At 33.2% G+C, this 21,707-nt stretch overlaps 1 protein-coding gene across 1 annotated transcript; it reads right to left on the bottom strand.

The window, feature by feature from the left end:
• Positions 1 to 2,925: 2,925 nt before the first annotated feature.
• LOC114326757 (52 kDa repressor of the inhibitor of the protein kinase-like) lies at positions 2,926 to 11,633 on the bottom strand. Its single transcript, XM_028275187.2, has 3 exons — positions 11,620 to 11,633; positions 3,203 to 4,114; positions 2,926 to 3,103 (listed from the first exon to the last, which is right to left on the bottom strand). The coding sequence occupies exons 1-3, from the start codon at positions 11,631 to 11,633 to the stop codon at positions 2,926 to 2,928; spliced, it is 1,104 nt and encodes a 367-aa protein (XP_028130988.2).
• Between the last annotated feature and the right edge of the window lie 10,074 nt (positions 11,634 to 21,707).

Consider the following 21,707-nt stretch of genomic DNA (forward strand, 5'->3'; position numbering starts at 1 on the left):
ACATTTTTGTAAAGAAGGTTGTTCATTCTAAACCTCATAGTTTTAGAAATATTGACGAAAAACGTAAAAAACTACGAATTTACCGATTTCTCCCCCCTCTCCCCCCAAACCCGACGCTCAAAATGGTGTGACTTTTTTCTGAACATTATGTGGACCATATAGAACAATTTGGTGTTGAAGATAACTTTCACTTTGGATGTCTGGGTTTGGGTCTAGTTATACCATACTATAGGTGTATGTGTCTCAATTCCTGTATGAGTTTATCACGTTGAACTTTTTTCAAACGCTTTTTGTAAATCTACATAATATATAATATATTATGAAAACGTTTTTACTATATTCGTTTTTATACGTTTTATGCGTTTTTATTACTATAGTAATAGTACCGTCATTACGCACAATGCCACTCTCTTATTCCCATTCTACCTATAAATCCAAACTGTGTGTTGTCGAATTATTGTTCTTCACATTTTTTATATAGGGCGTTTGGTAAAGAATGGGCCATAGCTTAACCCTAGACGTCTGAGGTTAAAATAGCTCGATTTAAGCTAACTTACCTTACTACAAAAGTTGATAATAACCTAAATACAGGGTATCAAAGTTAAACTTTTATTTTATTTATTTTTGAATATTTCCTGACAGGCATGGGACAACCACACGAAATTTGGTAAGTGGTGCTGGTATTGTACAATCTACTAAATTATGTTAAAACAAACGCTTATGGCTACTACCAGAGGCGTACGACGGGGAACATGAATGGTTAACCCTTCTTAAATTCTACGCCACTGGCGGAATTGCTATATTAGTGCAATTTTTTAATTCTCCAATATTTTCTATGTAAAAACGTACTCTTTATTCGTAACGATAAAGCCATTAGTTTTCGAGATATTTGAAGCTAAAACGAAGGAGCATAATACATTAATCAAAATAAGTGTGCCTTTTCAGTTTTAACTTCAAATACCTCGAAAACTAATGATTTTATCGTTACGAATGAAGACTATATTATTTGCATAGAAAGTATTGGAGAATCTAAAATGGCAGTTTCATCAGTGGCGTAGAATTTGGGAAGGGCCAACCATTCGCTTTCCCCTGTCGTACACCTCTGGTATTAACCACAAACGATTATTTAACATAATTTAGTAGGGTGTATAGTACCTACACTTTCTGCCAAGTACCATAAGGATATATCAATTAGTTTTATAGTACCGGGCACACATAGTTCTTAAAGTTTTAAATAAAGAATAAATGATTTAAAAAAAAAGAATACTTTAAAATATTTTGACATATCCGTGTGATACTTGGCAGAAAGTGTAGGCGCTGTACACCCCACTAAATTATGTGAAATATTCGTTTCTGGCCACTACCAGAGGCGTACAACAGGGGAAAGTGAATGGTTGGCCCTTCCCAAATTCTACGTCACTGACGAAACTGATATTTTAGCATAATTTTTAGATTCTCCAATACTTTCTATGCAAATAATGTACTCTTCATTCGTAACGATAAAGTCATTAGTTTTTGAGATATTTTAGGTTAAAAATGAAAAGGCACACTTATTTTGATTAATGTATTATGCTCCTTCGTTTTTAGCTTAAAATATCTCGAATACTAATGGCTTTATTGTTACGAATGAAGAGTATGTTTTTTACATAGAAAGTATTGGAGAATAAAAAAATTGCATTAAATAGCAATTCCGCCAGTGGCGTAGAATTTGGGAAGGATCAACCATTCACGTTCACCCGTCGTACGCCTCTGGTAGTAGCCAAAAACGTTTGTTTAACATAATTTATTAGATTGTACAATGCCAGCACCACTTACCAAATTTCGTTTTGTTGTCCCATGTCTGTCAGGAAATATTCAAAAATAAATATAAAATAAGTTTAACTTTGATACCCTGCATTTCGGTTATTATCAACTTTTGTACTAAGGTAAGTTAGCTTAAATCGACCTATTTTAAGCTCAGGAGTCTAAGATTAAGCTATGGCTCATTATTTACCAAACACCCTGTACGCTGTTGAATAACTTTGAGTAGTATTTTTAAAGTGACTATTATTCATAAGACAATTAATGGATACTCATCTCAGGATTTATGGTTATTTTTCTTGGGTAAGGGTAAAAAGATAAATTTGAACCATTCATCAAGGAGTTGACCGTCGTAGTATACACATAGAAAAAAAAAAGAGAAGAAAAACAGAATAATGCGACCATATTTAGAGGGCCTAAATGCCATGTACTTCGCCTTACAATAAAAGTAGAAGTGGAGAAAAAGAGATGGACTGGTCGACAGAAACTTTCATGGCTGCGTAATATTAGACAATGGTGTGGTTCCACAGTAGAAGAATTATTTCGCACAGCATCCGATAGAGAAAGATTTCAGGAACTTATAAACATGACGACGGCCAACGTAACGTCCAAATACGGACACGGCACGTGTCTAAGAAAAAATGCTAAGAATCTCTTGGACTGACAGAATAACCAATGAAGAAGTAATAAGAAGAATAGAGAACAGCAGGGAGATATTGGATTCCGTCAAAATAAGAAACCTACAATATCTAGGTCAAATAACACGTGGTGACAGATATGAATTCCTAAAATTAATAATGATTGGAAAGATACAAGCAAGGCGCATCATAAGTAGGAGAAAAATATCCTGGCTAAAAAACCTCAAAGAATGTTAGGATGCAGCTTACATAAACTCTTAGATTAGAAATGATGATTTCCAACCTTCGTTGCCAACCTGAATTGAAAGATACTGTATGGTCCTCTTCTTGATGTGACTGTCCACGACGAATATCGGCGATCATCATGACAATATTTAAGGGCGCCCACAGGATATTTCCTCAGGGGGGGCAAAGGGTATTTAAACAAAAAATACAAGAAAAATTGTTTTGCTGTTTAAAACGCAACACGGTTAGTGTCAGTAAAATGTTACTTAAATAATAATTGAATTCTTCTGGTGTCCATCGCAAATAAATCAATTACTTTCTGCATGAAGTTTTCTTTATTTTCTTTTATTTTTCTTCTGTGTACAGATAACAGGCATAGCCCACTTAGACGATTGTTCGACATCGTATTCCTTATCCAGGTCTTCACACGCTTGAGAGTGCTGTAAAAAAGTATCGAGGTTGTTATATTGTAATGTAAGTTTTAGAAGAACTGAAACACATGGATAAGAATACAACGTAATAAAATTATAGTTAGTTACCTGAATGATCGCTCGATGGTGCAAGTTGTTGGTGGCAGACAAAGAGCTATTTGGATGGCTTTTGCTACTGACGGCAAAAAGCAGGCATGCTCATGCTCAAGAACCTCTATCAAGTTCAGTTTTTCCAAGGCTTTGGCATCTATCTCCGTGTTTTTCCAAAGGTCGAACCACAGAATTGATTGCTCCTTAAAGTTGTCTAACAATTCACAATATGTGCTGTCTATGTTGTTAATAGACTTTTCAAAATCTTCCTTAGAAAGATCTTTCATGATTTTAGGGTGCAGATTGAAAATTTCAAATGATGGTTTGTTTCTATCTGAAAACCTATCTTTCAACGATTGAACCAAAGAATCCAAATAAGGCAAGAAAATGGACTTTCTATAGTATTCGTTGATAGTCTGGGTAGAGTGATTTGATCTGTGAACCTGTCTCGCAGCAACACGAGGATATGTGAGCTCGATTTCAAGCTTGTTTGCTGTTGTTTCAACATTTGCCATAATGTTATCAAACTCTTTTTCTCCATTTTGTCGGTCTGAACTGAATAGCTCAGTAACCTTCTGAATGTGTTTTGATATCTTCAAAATATCTACACTGACACCTTGTAACATTTGCGTAACGATTTCTAACTTGGCAGAGTATTTGGCAATCACATGTAGACATATCACAAATGCTGTATTTGTAACTGCGCAATGAAGCTGGAAAGCTTTCTGCCTTGTGTCACGGTTACCTTCAGTCGATAGAGTCTGAAGTGCTTCAGCGATGCTAACAAACTGCTCACTAAACTTTCGAATTTCTTTATATTTTTCGGTCCATCTGGTTTCACATAGTTTTTGAAGAGTTCCCACTATTGCCCTTCTTTGGCCATTCTGCCGAAAAAATGTTATAACTTCTTTAACTGTGCCAGTTGTATTCCTGATTTATGGTATGTCATTTAAATCATTGACTACTAAATTTAGCCGATGACTGGCGCAATGAAAATATAGAGCTTTTGGGTATTTCTCAGTTATTTTTTTATGTACTCCAGTTATTTCCCCAGCCATTGTACTACAACCATCATATCCTTGGCCAACTGCATTTTCCAAGTTCAAGCCCCAATTTGTTAATGTTAAAGTAATAGCATTTGCTATATGTTCAGCATCTAAACTTTTTAATGGGGTGAAACCAAGGAAGTCTTCTCTGATGCAATTTTCACTTTTATACAGGAATAACTTATTTTCTTAAAGTAGGAAGGGTACTAATAAAAAATGTTATTACTTCAAGCACAATTTTTGAAATAAATATTGTAATTGTACTTCATAGACGCAAATGATGTTATTTTAATTCATAAAAAAGTATTTTTTACCTTTACACACAATAGATAACTACCTCGTAAAAATAAGCCTATTTTATTTAAGGTCAAGTGAGAAATAAAGTATATTATATAATACTTACACGTTGCACAAAAAACACTTTTAACACGTTAATATAAGTTCTATGAATAACAGTATATAAATTGTGAGCACTACCGTACTACTAGACGTATCAGATCGGCCGTTCAGCCCACCTATTTCATTTCTCAACTGGATAAGCCTAGACCGGACATCATCAGTGCATGCGGCATGCGCACCGAAAACGATGCGGTTCCATCCAAACATATGCGTCTCAGTCAGAAGGGATAAGGGATTGAGAAAAAATACATTTAAACTGGCATATCTCGTGAGCGATTATGATTAATATGGAATTTATTTTATAATATAAAGTAAGAGAGAGCTAAATATTTTTTACACGCTTTCGCCAAATTCTCAGGGGGGGCGATGGCCCCACCTGGCCCCTCCCTGGGGGCGCCCTTGACAATATTTGTCTTATCTGCAGCAGCGAGGAAACGCTACATATATGCTGTAATGAACCAGGCTCTGAAGTTCTTTAACCAGGATGTTTATCTTCTTCCTGGAAGTCGCGTTTCAAATATTTTTCCTTGCAAGATGGCTTGTAGGAGGGCATATCTGGGTTCATTTCGCATAATTTGCACGAATTGTTGTTAGTTTCTAGACTTGCTGGTGGTCAGTACCTCTCAGTTCTTCTTTATTCTCCCGAGGACCTCGTAATTTGTGATTCAATCAGTCCACGAGATTTTAGCCGATTTATTCTCCGATACAGCCACACCTCAAACGCTTTCAATCTTTTGCACATATCTTCGTTCAAGATTCACGATTCAACACTTTCAAAAAGGACAGAGAAGACGTAGTAGCAGCGCATCATTCTATCTTTTATACCAAGAGAGACGGTATTGCTCTTGAAGAAGACGCTCATTGGGTTGGATCTAGCTTTTTCCCTGTGCGCTCTTATCTTCCGGTTGTTGGTCCATTCTTCATTTATTATTATGCCGAGGTAGTTGTAGTGTGGCATTATTTCTACTGGGATTTGAATGACGTAGAGTAGACATGCTGTTTCCTGTTGCTTGCTAATTATCATGGGTTTTTTCTACTTCACGTTTTAGTCTAGGGCGCATCTGTTTTGAGATAAACGTTAAGGGGTGACTCATATTTTTTTTGCAGAATTTGCTTGGAAATAACTCATATAATAATAATTGAGTTATCCTCCCACTCAAAAAGGTCCGGAACATTTTTTAAATAATCAAAATGTCAAAAAATGAAGGAAAATCGATTCTTTTCTTTGTTTTTTTGATTATAACTTTAAAAGTACTCAATTTCGAGAAAAGTTGTACTCACATAAAAGTTGCGTAATTAAATTTCCTGCAACATAGGATTAGTTAAAAATTTAAAAAATTGTCACCCTTGTTGCAAAATAGCAATAATTGCGAAAAAAACCATTAAAAAATTATGCGCATTTTACGTTTGTCAACCATTTATGTTAAACTTAGAACCTTCATATTTTACCCAGAAAAACAATATAATATAATAAAACAATACTGTAAATTTCATTAAGATCGGTTTAATTGATTTTGCAAAATAAATTTTTTCAATCCAGCTTTCGCAAAAAATTCATTTTTTTTTCAAAATGCTGCAAGACTGAAAATAAAGCAGAGAGCAAGTTGAAATTTTTTTGAATATAGAAGAACACTTTACCTCTCATCTGCAATTTTCAAAAATAAAATCGATTAACTACCACGGCGTCAGGATTTTTTTTTAAATAAACATTAATTTTTGGTGCTACGCACAGGACAGCGGTGTTCGATTCAGACAAGTTGATTTCCACCAAAATTTCTTTCAATGTTTATCTAATATATTATTTTCTTACTCTATATTTTGTTGTATTTCAATATTTTAATTCCATAAAAATCAAACTAGTTTGATTATGGTTTGTGAAATATTGTTTAATATAAACAATTGCATATTTGTTTAAAAATAATAAACTTTTTTCTCTAAGTTAAAATATATGAACAAAGAAAATTTTTGCTAAAAAAGTGTTATTTGAAAGGACGGAATATGCGTTTCTATTTTGCAATAAACAAATTTATTTATTTATTTATATCGAAATGTACTAAAAATTAAAATTTATCAATCATTTTCAAGGGTCATTGGCCCAATCAGAGCAAACGTATCCGCTGTCCTGCGCGTAGCACCAAAAATTAATGTTTATTTAAAGAAAATCCTGACGCCGTTGTAGTAAAACCGATTTTAATTTTGAAAATTGCAAATGAAAGGTACAGTATTCTTCTATTTGTAAAAAAAAATCAACTTGCTGTCTGCTTTATTTTAAGTCCTGCAACATTTTGAAAAATATTTTTTTTTGCTAAACTTGGATTTCAGAATTTATTTTGCAAAATCTATTAAACCGATCTTAACGAAATTTACAGTATTGTTTTATTTTATCATTAAGTTTTTTTGGGTGAAATATGAATATCCTAAGTGCAGCATAAATGGTTAAAAGACATAAAATGCGAATAGTTTTTTTTATGGTTTTTACGCAATTACTGCTATTTTGCAAAAAGGGTGACAATTTTTAAAATTTTTAACTAATCCTATATTGTAGGAAATTTAATTACACAACTTTTATGTCAGTACGATTTTTCTCGTAAATGCATACTTTTGAAATTATAATCAAAGAACAAAGAAAAAAGTCGAATTTTTCCTTAATTTTTTGACATTTTGATTATTTAAACAATGTTCTGGACTTTTTGAGTGGGAGGATAACTCAAATATTATCATATGAGTTATTTTCAAGCAATTTCTTCAAAAAAATATGAGTCACCTCTCAACATCCAAAATGTACTAATATTTTTACAGATGCGCCCTGGTCTATTTGTATTGAGTACAGTTTATGTTGACTGTAATACGTGATTTTGTTCATAATAACTTATAGGTCTACTAGGTTATCCTAGCAAATACTATGCTATACTAAACTGTATGCTATATATGCTATATTCTATAATACTATATAAGAGACAAGATGGAAAGCGACCATACTTAAGAAATAAGTTGATAATTTCAGGGATATGTTATGCACTAATGATGATAACCTTCCGTGTTCTTCCGTGCACCTAAACCTGAATGAAAATCAGAACGAAGTTTATTCACCAACCTTACAGGAAACAATTAAAGCTATTAAAAAAATGAAATACAACATAGCACCAGGAACTGATAAAATCTCAGCAGAAATCTGCAAGTATGGGGGTGAGAATATAGCCAAGCAAATGGAGAGTATCAACAATTTAGCTTTAATGAATTATTACAGCTAAAGTAAAAGAAATTTATTTTCAAATCCATTCGAAAAATAAAATTAGCTTTTCTATAACATTCGCCATATTATATTTGTTTACCTCGAGTTAGGCCAAATATATACGAAAAGTTATATTATATATTATATTTTCATGACATGTTTCACGATATACGAGCAAGTTGTAGGTAATGCGCCACGTGTCGTAAGATTTATATTTCTTTGTTTTCTAAACATATTTGTTTAACTTGCAAATGCCAACACGATGATTTATGTCAAAATGCAGAAACGGGTAATAAGACATAAAATACATAAGACATAAAATACATACGGGCGGCGGCTGAGTTTATTGTAAAATCAAACCTATTAGAGGACTTGTTTAATTAAAAAATAACTAGACGAATATTAAAACTATTTATTTCTTTATTGTTTCTCAGCAGATTTTTTTCATAATTTGTTTGGCTCTTCACTACGTGCTAGTAAATATTATGTTTAGATTATGTTTATGTATGTATAATGGCGGTTAAACTTCTAGCGGAGTGATTGCCGCCCTCTTTGGGCTCTTCATTCGATTCATTTGTCTCGGGGAATCAGTCTGCATTAACATTTTGGTTTTAAAACTGGTTGTGTAACTTGGTGTCTTCTACAATAGTTCTCCACTGTTTCCTGTTTTTGCTTAGGTTTTCCATTCTCTAACTTACATCTTCTTCATTTCTGCAATTATCTAATTATTACCAATTTATAAATTTCCGTATAAAACTTTGATAAAAAAAACAAGAATCATAATTCCTAAATATACAGAATCAAATCATTTAAATAATATTTTAGTAAAATCTATACTGAGCGACATTGTGGATTATACAGTAACTTACACAGATGGTTCTAAAAATCAAACAGGAGTAAAGTCGACTTTACACTACATGATTTATCATGTGATTTGTCATATGATTTTCCCATGACGAGCCGCATGACAATGCTTATGACAAAACGAGCCGTATAAACAATGCAAAATCATATGACAAATCACACAGTGTAAACATGTAAATTTCACTCCATGACCAAATTATATGACAAATCACATGATAAATCATGTAATCTAAAGTCGACTTAAGATGTGCTATGTATGTGCAAAATACTCATCAACATAATAATTATAAATTATCTAGTATTAGTAGTATTTTTACAGCTGAGATTATAGCCATCGAAACAGCTCTAGAATGGATCAAAGAGAATAATATTGAAAAAGCTGTGATAATAACAGACTCCAGATCTGCAATATATGCAATTGAAAACACTGATTTTAGTTGTAATATAAAAAATACTATGTAATATAAAAAATAATTTGTCTAAAGTGGAAGTAGTATTTATATGGGCAAAAGGGCATGCCGGTATACTGGGTAATGAGAAAGTGGATGAGTTGGCCAAAGATGCAATAAAAAATGGTGAGATCCTAACTCAGATCTTATCGACAGATGCAATAAATGACGTCAAAGATAAAATAAATAAAATATGGAAAAAACAATGGAAAAATATTTCAAGCATATCAAAAAATTTATATTTTTCTTTACATCAAGAACTTTCTCCGCCACCTGAATACATATTTAAGTATAACCTGCCAAAGCAAGATATTTCTACTATCGTCAGGTTAAAAACTCGACACGGAAAATATTAGACACATCTGCACTTTTTTTCTGTTTTTATGATAATGTTTCGATTAGAGATTTGAACCATATTTTCTTTGAATGCAGAATTAACGAGAGATATATAAATAAATTATATTACAATTTACGACAGACACAAGTTCATTTTTCAATTAGTATAGATTATCTACTAAGTTGTCATAAAATGAAAATATTTAAATTACTCATAAACTACTTGAAAGAAACAAATATAGTCATTTAATTGAAATAGGTAAAAATATAACAAAACTAATAAATTGAGGTAAAAATAAAATAAAAATCTGTGGCTAACGGACCCGCATCCAAGCCATTTTTTCACACACACACACACACGCACAATCTAATTCTCCCTTCTCGCTTTGGTCTTCTTCGTGATAGGCCTGAAACTAGTCAGCATTTGGTAATGTTCTTGATAACTGCTTCCGTATATCTCGTTTCTAGATGTCCCATCCATCTGAGTCTCAGTGTCTTGATAAATCTAACGATGTCTTCTCATTTGAAAAGTTCTATTACTTCGTAATTCATTAGTTTTCTAGATTCATTATTACCTGTTTAGTGGGCCTGTTATTCTCCCAATGATTTTTCTCTCTATAGGCTCCTCAATCTTTTTCCATCTTTGTGTGTCAGGCACTGTGATTATTGGTCATATGGATCTGTAAATTTTCAGTAGTCTTATATTTTTCGTAGATATTCTTCTCTACCTCGTTTTATAAGCTCGTTTCAAATTTCTTCTAGTCATACTGTTCTCTTTGGCTTTAGCTTTCTAATCACACGTAACGTATCCTTATTTGACGGATTTTAGATCTCGTTTTTATTATCAAGGTATGTTTCTTCTGTTCATTCTTCAGTTCTTTCTATAGACTTAAATAACTTTTATTAATATTTCTTCCATATTTTGGCATCAATCTAAACTGTTGTGTTTTTGGTTTTGTGATTTTATATATTTATATAGCTTTACATGATTCTTGCTATTTACTTCCAAATATTTAGTCCTGTCGCCAGGGGGGGTACAACGGCCTCCTTAATTCAGATGGACTTACCCAAGTTTTTTTTATATATTTTGACCCGCAGAATACGAATTTTTTGGGTAACAGTTGATCCGGATGTCGATAAGATTGTTATAGACAAAGAACTTGAGGAATTACATAACAGCGATTTCTCGCAAAACAAAACATCTTTTTGTATTTTTTGGGTCATTTTAAGCAAAAAATATTCCTACAAGTTTTTTCGTAGAATGCATAGTTTTCGAGATAACCGCGGTTGAACTTTCAAAAAATCGAAAAATTGTAAATTTTAAACCCGAATAACTTTTGATTAAAAAATAAAGTAGCAATTGTGCTTACCGCATTTGAAAGTTTAAGTCAAATTATATCGGTTTTGATTATTTGCATTGCTAAAAATTTATTATTTTATTGTTAAACAAAGCTGTAAACTGTAGTAAACACCTAGTATGTGAGTGATGTTTTCTATGATTTCTTATTTAAAATCGAACGAGTAGGTAGAGTAGCTACAAGTGCAAGCGAGGCAATTTCTACGTAGCATGCGTTAAAACGCATGTATTCGGCACGGGAAACCTATGTGTTTATAGATTAGTTTAACAATAAAAAAATTAATTTTTAGCAATGCAAATAATCAAAACCGATATAATTTGACTTAAACTTTCAAATGCGGTAAGCAGAATTGCTACTTTATTTTTTAATCAAAAGTTATTCGGGTTCAAAAATTGCAATTTTTCGATTTTTTGAAAGTTCAACCGCGGTTATCTCGAAAACTATGCATTCTACGAAAAAACTTGTAGGAATATTTTTTGCTTAAAATGACCCAAAAAATACAAAAATATGTTTTGTTTTGCGAGAAATCACTGTTATGTAATTCCTCAAGTTCTTTGTCTATAACAATTTTATCGACATCCGGATCAACTGTTACCCAAAAAATTCGTATTGTACGGGTCAAAATATATAAAAAAAACTTGGGTAAGTCCATCTGAATTAAGGAGGCCGTTGTACCCCCCCTGGCGACAGGACTAATTGTATAAATTCAATAATCCATCCCTTTTTTTATTGTCCAATTCTCCTTCTGTACCTGTCTTCAACCATTTCTATCTGGCTAGTTTTTTTCCTGGTTGCTGTTTCTCAGTCCTCATCGTACCGTTCTTTTTTCCTTTTGGTTTCGTTATATCCTCTTACTTTTTCTACTGCTATCGAAATTTGATCTTTTATTTCTCTCCACGTTTCTTTTTATACTGTGGGGGTTGAGACCTTGAAATTGGCTTTAAACTCTTTAGAATAATCTTTATGAATAATATCTGACTCTAGTTTCCTTACATTCCATTTTTTCTGTTTGTGTATTTAATAGGGCGTCCTGAAAAATCGCTTTTTGTTTTTGTTTAATACAAGACCTCTTGAAATTGGGGTAATTGCTCGTAAATTATCATAATAATTTTAAAAAAATTATAACAATATATCTTTAGGGTTCTACCGAACTTTAAAGTTTTGAAAAATTGTCATTTTTATGGTAATATTTCACTATGCTTAATTTCGCATCTTGAACTAAATATAAAATATTATTTAATGAAAGAGCTCTTAAAATTTATGTAATTGCCAATAGATTATCACAGTATTTTTAAAAATAAAATAAAAATATATCTTAAGGGTTCTACCGATCTTCAAAATTTGGAAAAATTGTCATTTTTGTAATAATATTTTTTCGGCTCCTGAACTAAAATAAATTGAGATTGTACTGTACTATTGTATAATACTGCGTCGTACATATTATATGTTCCGTTAAAGTTTAGAGAAAGATGTTGCAGGTATTGTTGTAAATAGCATTTACTTTGATGGACGAAAGAACTAGACCCTGATAAATGAGAAAATAGGGAATCGTTACCATCGCAAAGCGATTTTGGAAGAACACATCTCATTGTTATTAGCAACCGGATCAATTTTTTGGGACATACAACGCCTAGTCGTAGCACTGCAAATTTAATTTTTACTTCTATTACAACTTTTTTTGAGGGTCAAAGTTTGAATTTAGATGATGTAATTTGCGTTGGATATGATGGAACTGCAACTAATATTGGCTGAAAGGGTGGTGTGATTCAATATTTAGAGGAGTATTTGGAGAAACCGTTACAATGGTGCGTTTGTTTGCTTCATGCCAATGAGTTACCGTTTCGTCACTTGTTCCTGACCATAGATGGGTTCTACTTCAGGTCCTAGAGAATACGCCGGACCTATTGGAAAACAGTTAGTTGCTTACGAAAATAAACCCACCGTGTCTTTTTCTGCTGTGAATGGTAGTTTGCCTGACTTGCCAAAAAATGTGGTCAATGAATTAAGTACAGATCAAAAATATCTATATGAAATATGTCAAGCAGTATTAACCGGTTTCTGTACTCCTGAATTGGCAAACCGTCAACCTGAAAAAATGGCGCACTCCAGATGGCTTACTACTGCTAATCGTCTACTCAGACTTTATGTAAGTACGCTTAATCCATCTAAAAATTTACAATTGCTTGTAAACTATCTTGTTAATATATATGCTCCGATGTGGTTCAGAATTAAGCAAAAAGCGTCTTTTAAGGATGGAGCAAATAATATTTTTCAACTAATTATACACTCTTGATTTCTACCCGAAAATCTAAGATCTGTTGTGGATACTGTTATCGAAAGAAATGCCTTTTTTGCTCTTCCAGAAAACTTACTTGTGAGTATGTTGTTTGATGATAGAGATCATATTAGGGAGCTGGCATGGCGAAGAATAAAAAAAGCTAGAGACACTGAAAGTAGCGATAAACGCAGAATATTTTAAACACCAAAAATTAACTTCTCTGCTAAAGATTACACCGATATTATTATGTGGCACGAATGTCAGGTTACAACACCGCCGGTTCTTCGGCATATTTCTACTGAGGGCCTTCACATCATGGTAAAAGATAAAATATTGGATGTTTTTGACTTTCCCTGCCACACACAATATGTGGAAAGATAGGTTAAACTGATTACAGATGCCTCGCAAAATGTAACTTATTCTACTTCTAGAGATAGCTTTATCAGAACCAGGCTGCAGTCTCGGGCAGAAATGTCAAATTTTGGACACAAAAATAAGTTCAAATTTTAAGTTTTTGTCATCAAATATAGGATCTATTTTGTTTGCTAAATTGTTTTGAACCTTTTTCAGTAATTTTAATAATAATATATCTTTTAATTTTAATTTGTGTATTATTTGAAGTATATGATTTAGGTCTGTACAAACGAAAAATTTACAAACTTTTAAAGTCTAGTAGATCCCTGAAGGTGACATGCAATCGTATTTATTTTACATTTTCATATTCTCTGGAAAATTACGCAAATTTGGGTACCTCTTGCGATAGTGTAGCTCAAAAACAAATTTTTTATGCAAAGACGGGACACCCTAGTATTTAATTGTTCTTTTTTTATTTTTATTTCCATATTTCCTGTCAATTATATGTTTATGTGAGTAATATTCCCAATAGCGACATACACCACTGAAGTGTTTAGTTGAAAAAGAATATTACGAATTCCGTCGACCGACCAGAGGACAAATAATTCAAGTTTAATTGAGCTGAAGGGCAGCAAACGGCTCTCCTTCTTCTCTTCAATGTGCCCTCTCCTCAATGGAGGATTGCTACTACAATTGGAAACTCTTCTCTGTCTTCAGCTGTTCTTATTAGCTTTTCAAAATTTAACCCTGTCCATTGTCGGATGTTTCTGAGTCACGATAGTTCCTTCCTTCCTAGTCCCCTCTTTTCCTCGATCTTTCCTTTCACTGTAAGTTGAGCGGCTCTCCACCAAAGTACATCTCCAACAATGAAAGTAAGTTGGAAATGTTATGGGATCAGACACAAATATGTTTAAATTAGCTCTAGAATATTTTATGAAATAGGAATATTGACATAGCCAATCTTCTGACAACTCATCACTACAGAGCGTACCTACTATACCGATGACATTAGCATCGTGTCGATAGATACAGGGATTAACAAAAATTCAGCTCATAAATGAAATTACATATTCTGGGACCAAAAATAGTTTGATTGAACCTAACTTACCTTAGTACAAATGTGCACATAAAAAAAGTTACAGCCCTTTGAAGTTACAAAATGACAATCGATTTTTTCCTATATATCGAAAACTATTATAGATTTTTTATTAAAATCAGACATGTGGTATTATTATGGTAGGAAAATCTTAAAAAATAATTATAGTGAAATTTGTGCACCCCATAAAAATTTTATGGGGGGTTTGTTCCCTTAAATCCCCCAAACTTTTGTGTACGTTTCAATTAAATTATTATTGTGGTACTATTAGTTAACCACAATTTTTTTAAAACGTTTTTGCCTGTTAGTACTTTTTTGATAAGCCAGTGTTTATCGAGATATTTTGAATATTTGTCGAATCCACCACATATGTGTATAAATATAGTTAAGTACGACTATAGAGACCTCTTAATAATCTGAAAAATTATTTATAATTTTCATTTTTAAGTATATTTTGAAACATACTATAAAAGTAGCCACATCTCGATAAAATGTGACTTATCGAAAAAATAATAAGAGGCAAAAAAGTTTTAAATACCTTGTGTTTAACTAATTATACCACAATAATAGTTTAACTGGAAGGTACACAAACATTTGGGGGGTTTAAAGGAACAAAATCGCCATAACAATTTTATGTAAACTAAAAAGGGGTAGTTCCCTAGGTTGGCTGGATACCATATAGTTAAAAAACTGTAACATGAAGTAAAAACCACTTTTATTTAATTGGTATATTTATTAAAAATTTTAAAAGTCCCAATGGATTGAAAAAATGTGTCCAATTCAGAACGTTTTTGGACCTATCAGTCCATCATTAGTGAATTCAAATACTTGCTAAATAGCCCCAGAACCAAACAATGATTGAAATTATAATTCAATCTACATTATGTTGTAGTGATATTGAACAGGCTAAACGCCAATGTTAAAAGATATAACCTCCGGGAACTTGGTGAAACTCTACCAAAAAACTCAATCAACCATCTTAGGCCAACGTTGACTACCAAGCCAACGTTGACTACCAATTTTATGTAAAAATATCAAAAAAGAAGCCGCATCTCGATAAAAACTGGCAATTATTCCCAAATTTTGGTACACTATCTCGATCATGAGCGTCACAAAAAAAAATAATAAAAAACGGGACTTTGACCCCTTATATCTACCTTCCTCCCACACTCTGGCTTCCGGCTACTTATTTATGTCATGGTCTACTTATACCCAAATTTTGATGCACTATCTCAATCACGAACGTCGCAAAAAACCCCTTATATTTTTTATATTCACCCCTACCCCCACCCCTTTGTCGGCCACGCAGCATTGCGCCCCTAGATATTTTACTTAGTTACGTCATGACCTAATTATTCCCAAATTTTGGTGCACTATCTCGATCATGAGCGTCATAAAAAAAATAATAACAACCGCGTCTTTGACCCCTTATACCTATCCTCGGGTTTCCTCGACCCCCCACTCTGGTTTCCGGTCGTTGGTGAAAGTCATGTACACAACTAATTCAACATATCCCCGTATAGTTTTTACATATTACTTATCACGCACAAAATCCGCTCCCAGCTCTTAAACTATTAGTATTACTCCTATAGAGTAACTAGGCCCATTTTTCGTTGGAATTTTACCAAGCTGCAGACGGGGGGTTGTGAATTGCGTAGTGTAGAATTCCTTCCCTTTTGTCTTCACTGCAGCATCCATCTGGCTTGCATATTGTAGAAGCCTTGGAGGTATCACCAGCGAAATCGACCAATAAGTTTTCAATTTAAAAAACGTTTAGTAATAGTTTTAATATTTTTCAATATTGTTAATGTCGCTATTAGGATTGAAAACTTTACCTTTCAATTGCCAGATGACGCTAGTCACCTAATCCATTCAGATCAGTTGCAGTGTGGGGGATAAACTCTCGTTGTTGGTCACTTAGAGTATGGAGTAGCAGGCCTACGTTCTCTCCGATGAGACTTTAACAAGAGTCGAAAATCGTCGATTCAGAGTGCTGGACTGCGCTCCGTATTCTAAGTGAAAAATAAGATTGTTTTGCCTTCGCATTGCAACTGAATATAAATGGTATACATTTTTAAATGAAAATTACATACCCAGACGATTCGTATTAGCGGTGCCAGTAGAAAATAGAAGCAGAGCTAGCCCAAGACTTAGATGAAGAGACTGGCGGTATGGTAGACTTGGGAAGGTCAAGGGTCAACTAGGGCTGTAGCACTACTAATGATAATGATGATTAGAAATATTATTAATTTTGGTTTATATTAACCAATAAACTATATATTTCATAATACAACTAACTCAGTTACACTAAAAATGACAAGTGGATATTGTCTGCGACATGAAATACGAGAAAAACTACTCTTGTTATCACAGACTAACATAAAAATACCGCAAACGATCGCTTGTAAATCTTTCCTTTGAAATAATATATGGTTACTTTTTGTGGAAGCCAATATTAGCGTAAGCTTAGAAAATAGCTCAACCTTGTGTAAATTGATATATATCTAATCGATAAATACTCCCTCATTGAAATTTACTTGATTTTTTATTTATAAACCAAAAACATTCTGACACCGGTTGTAGACCTTGAACCAGGAATATTAGTCTGATTCTAGAAATGATATTTCAATAAAACCACCACTCACAAATTATCGTGTTTAACTAGATATACCTATGTGATATATTATTAACTCTTTGGATTAGTACTGGCAGTAATGGTACACAAAACCTAATTGTTAAAGAACTATTTATTATTTACTGAATCATTTAGTATTTCGATTTCCGAGGTAAATGAACTTGTTTTATTTACATCGGAAAATGTATTTTCCAATATTAATATTTCTTATCAACGAAAACTTTGTTTTCGTTTATAAATTCGCAAAGTCCTTTCGTTCGTTCGTTCAAAATTCTCCTAAAAAGCCACATCTCAAAAGCTTCCAGCTTTCCCATTAAGTCCATTAAACATTAACAGCCCAGGCTTCGACTCCATAAAAATAATATAGTGGATATGTTACCGGCCAATCCCGATTTCAGGACAAATTAATTTGGCCTAGGCCAAACTAGTTTGTCCTAAGCGCGTTAGAATAAACTAAACTTACGTGCATAGAAATCGACCCACTTAAAAATTTGGTCAATTTTGATGAATCGTATTTCCTAAACCTGCTGGCCGATTTAAGTGATTTCTTGAACATGTTATAGCCTGATTATTTAACAATACCACTGTAATAATATAGTTGCTAAACAGGTAAATTTTCATTGTATACCGGGTGTACCAATCAAACTGTGTTTTTTTCTCAAAGTTCGCATCACCCTATGGAATATTCTAGCATATTTAAAATACTGAAATTAGAACCCAACTATAGCCTCAGATTTTCTTAATAACCTGTTTTTTGATTCATTCGTTTATGTTGGATAATAAATAAAAAAGTTAGGTACTTTAACAACTAGACATATTTTTCATCAATACACGGTGTCTCTAAATGAGTGCGACAAACTTTAAGGGGTAATTCTTCATAAAAAAATAATGACAGTTGGCTTGATAGACGTTTGTCCGCAAATGTTTCGTTTCCGAGATACGGGATATTGAATTTTTTCTTACAAACTGACGATTTATTTATTGCTTTAAAACCAGTTGAGATATGCAAATAAAATTTGGTAGGTTTTAAGAGATAATTATTGCGGATTCTTTGACATAAAATGAAGAATTTAATATTCACCATTGGCGAGCATACGGGTAATATGACCGATCATATTACCCGCATGTACGCCCATGGTGAATATTAAATTCTTAATTTTATGTCAAAGAATCCGCAATAACTATCCCTTAAAACCTACCAAATTTCATTTGCATATTTCAACTGGTTTCAAAGCGTCAGTTTTTAAGAAAATATTAAACATCCCGTATCTCGGAAACAAAACATTTGCGGACATACGTTTATAAAGCCATCTTTCATTATTTTTTCATACAGAAATACCCCTTAAAGTTTGTCGCACTTATTTAGAAATACCGTGTATTGATGAAGAACATGTCTAGCTGTTAAAGTACCTAACTTTTTTATTATCCAACATAAACGAATGAATCAAAAAGCAGAATGTTGACAAAACTTGAGGCTATAGTTTGGTTTTAATTTCAGTATTTTATAAATGCTAGAATTACAGGGTGATGCGAACTTTGAGAAAAAAACACAGTTTGATTTGTACACCCGGTATACAATGAAAATTTACCTGTTTAGCAACAATATTATTACAGTGGTATTGTTAAAGGATCAGGCTGTAATATGCTTTAAAAAAAATAACTTACATCGGCCAACAGGTTTAGAAAGTATGAGACATCAAAAATGACCAAATTTTTAAGTGGGCCGATTTCTATGCACGTAAGCTTAGTATGGCCTAGGCCAAACTATCGTGCGTAGGCCAAACTAGTTTGTCCTAGGCCAAACTAGTTTATCCTGATATAAATAGACACACTTGAGGCCAAACTACATAGTTTATCCTGATATAATAAAGACTCACACTTCAGGATAAACTAGTACGGCCTAGTCTAAACCAATTTAGCCGAGTCGAAAGTGATTTAGCGAACATGCAAGGACTTTTACATTCGGGGAATTCCCAAGTCACGTCCCAACAGGGATGGCAAAAAAAATTATACATCGATATTGTATCATATATGATACATCGAATAAATATATTGATACATGCTATAAATCAATATATTCTTGTATAACTAAATAACATAAAAAATAATATCTAAATAAAAGGATGAGGTTTTCTCCAAAAATTAAAAGAAAAGATACACTTACAATAATATCGAGTACGTAATAATATTTTTTTCACCAATTTTGAAAACATGTGGAAACGTTGAATTATCCACGTCCATCTGTCCGTCCGTCCATCCGTCCGTCTGTCTGTCTGTCCGTCCGACCGCGAATATAACTCAATATTATTGTTTGTTTGTTACGAATAGTTATAATTTTAATAAAAATGATTATATTTTCCAAGAACTAAGTGTTTTATTAAATTTATTATTGATATTTAGCCGTTCCAGTTCGCTGAATTACTTTCTTCTCCTTAGCTTTTTCCCATTATCAGTTTGCCGTTTTGGTCTTCCATAGCACTCTATCCTCCCAGTAGCCATCTCGGAGGTCTCTATCTATCATAGCATTTCCTATGTGAGTTTTCCATCTCACAGCAGCTTTTCCTCTCGCTCTTCCTCCCCGCGGGTCCCAGTCCAGTAATCTTTTTGACGTAGTTCTGATGTCTTTCATAATACATGTATTTTGGGCTGCTGAATCCGAATAGGAGGTCTGCGGACAAAATCTCGTGACGGAACATTGAGTAAATCGCGAAAAAAGCGAAAAATTTCTGCCTTTTCTCGCTTTTTTGCTTAAATCTCGAAAACTATTAATTTCTAGGAAATAGTCTGTTAACAGAAATTAAAGTACTTAAACTTCTCTACAAATATCATTATTTATTTTTTTTTTCAGACGAACCGTTAGATCTAAAGTGCAAGTTGAAAATTGCCAATCTTTAACGGTCTCTGCAAAACCTGCTTTTTACATTTCAAAGCGGTATTTTTACTAGAATGCTATAATTTTATAAATTTCTCCTAGTTTTCTGCACAAATAATTAAAAAGAAAAAAAAGGGTCGAAACTGTACATATTCAGTAGATTCGGTAGGGAGTAATAAGCCAGAAGCAGGCTTTTGCAGGACTTTAAGGAATTTCAGTTTCACCTGATTAAACAATGCAGGAGTAGTATCACAATCACTCATCGCATTTAGCAATAAGATATGATCCATTAGTATTTTTTCAGCAGCCAGATGAGGGTTGTACAAGCTTTGCGAAACATTTCGTGTTCCTGGTTTCAGAAAAAATATATTTTTTGTGTTGGGACTACACAGGCCAATCCAAATGACCAGGAGGTCGATATTCCCCCACCATTATCACATGTTCATTTGACGGTGCAATCTCAAGAGCTGTTGTGATAATTAGAATATCAGCATCCTCCACAGGATGGAGGATGTAAATTTATCAAATGACAGCATACTAATAAAAAATAAAGTTTTGGAATGTACAAAGGGGGTTTTGCAGGGACCGTTAAAATTGGCAATTTTCAACTTGAACTCTAGATCGAACGATTCGTCTAAAAAAAGTCTTCTTCTTCAAGTGCAATCTCCTCGACGGAGGTCGGCAATCATCATAGCTATTCAGACTTTGGAGACAAATGCTCTGAAAAGTTCGTTTGATGTGCATCCATACCATTCTCTCAGGTTGCGTAGCCACGATATTCTGCGTCTCCCTATGCTCCTTTTTCCTTGAATCTTTCCCTGCATATTGAGTGGGAGCAAGTTGTATCTCTCTCTATGTTTAATATGTCAGAGATACAGTCGAACCCGCTTATTGGAATAGCCTTTGTACCAGGCAAAAATATTCTTATAACCGGGATATTCTAATAACCGATCATTGGTGGCTAGTCGAAATAAGTGTACCGAATATAAGTAATAATATTATTTACATACTATGCCAATGTGTAGTTTTACATACTATGCCAATATGTATATCATATATGTACACCTACATAATCAGTATATGTAAATGGTTTTAGGTCTTTTTACGTCAATAATACAGTAGTGTAACTACTACTTATCTATGTATGTGTTAAATACCAAATTACATTATATTATATATGTGAATGAATACAGTAGCAGTAGGTAATTAATATAAAATGTATGCAATATGTAGATATGTAAATATTTTCTTATTAAAATGCATATAACAAAATTACTTATTTTTTCTTGAGAAATTATCGGTAATTATGCTTTTTGTTGTTAATCCGTGCTGTCATCCTTAATCCATTGGTTGAATGGAACTTTTATTGGCGGCAAGAAATGGATGAATTGAATTTTACAAAGCCATAAGCCTCTCTGGGTGAATTCTAAATAAACTGCTTCTAACAATTTTATAGCAGGCAACAGTGCCTTTGTGTAGACAAATAAAAATTACTTTATGACCCATGCATTTGTCGGCTAAAAATCGAATTGGTACTCGTAACAAAGTAATAAATATTTATTACCCTAATAATATCTAATCCATAATCCTTGACGACTGACCAT

This window comes from Diabrotica virgifera, chromosome 7 (genome assembly GCF_917563875.1).
Source record: "Diabrotica virgifera virgifera chromosome 7, PGI_DIABVI_V3a".
NCBI classification, from domain to species: Eukaryota; Metazoa; Arthropoda; class Insecta; order Coleoptera; family Chrysomelidae; genus Diabrotica; species Diabrotica virgifera.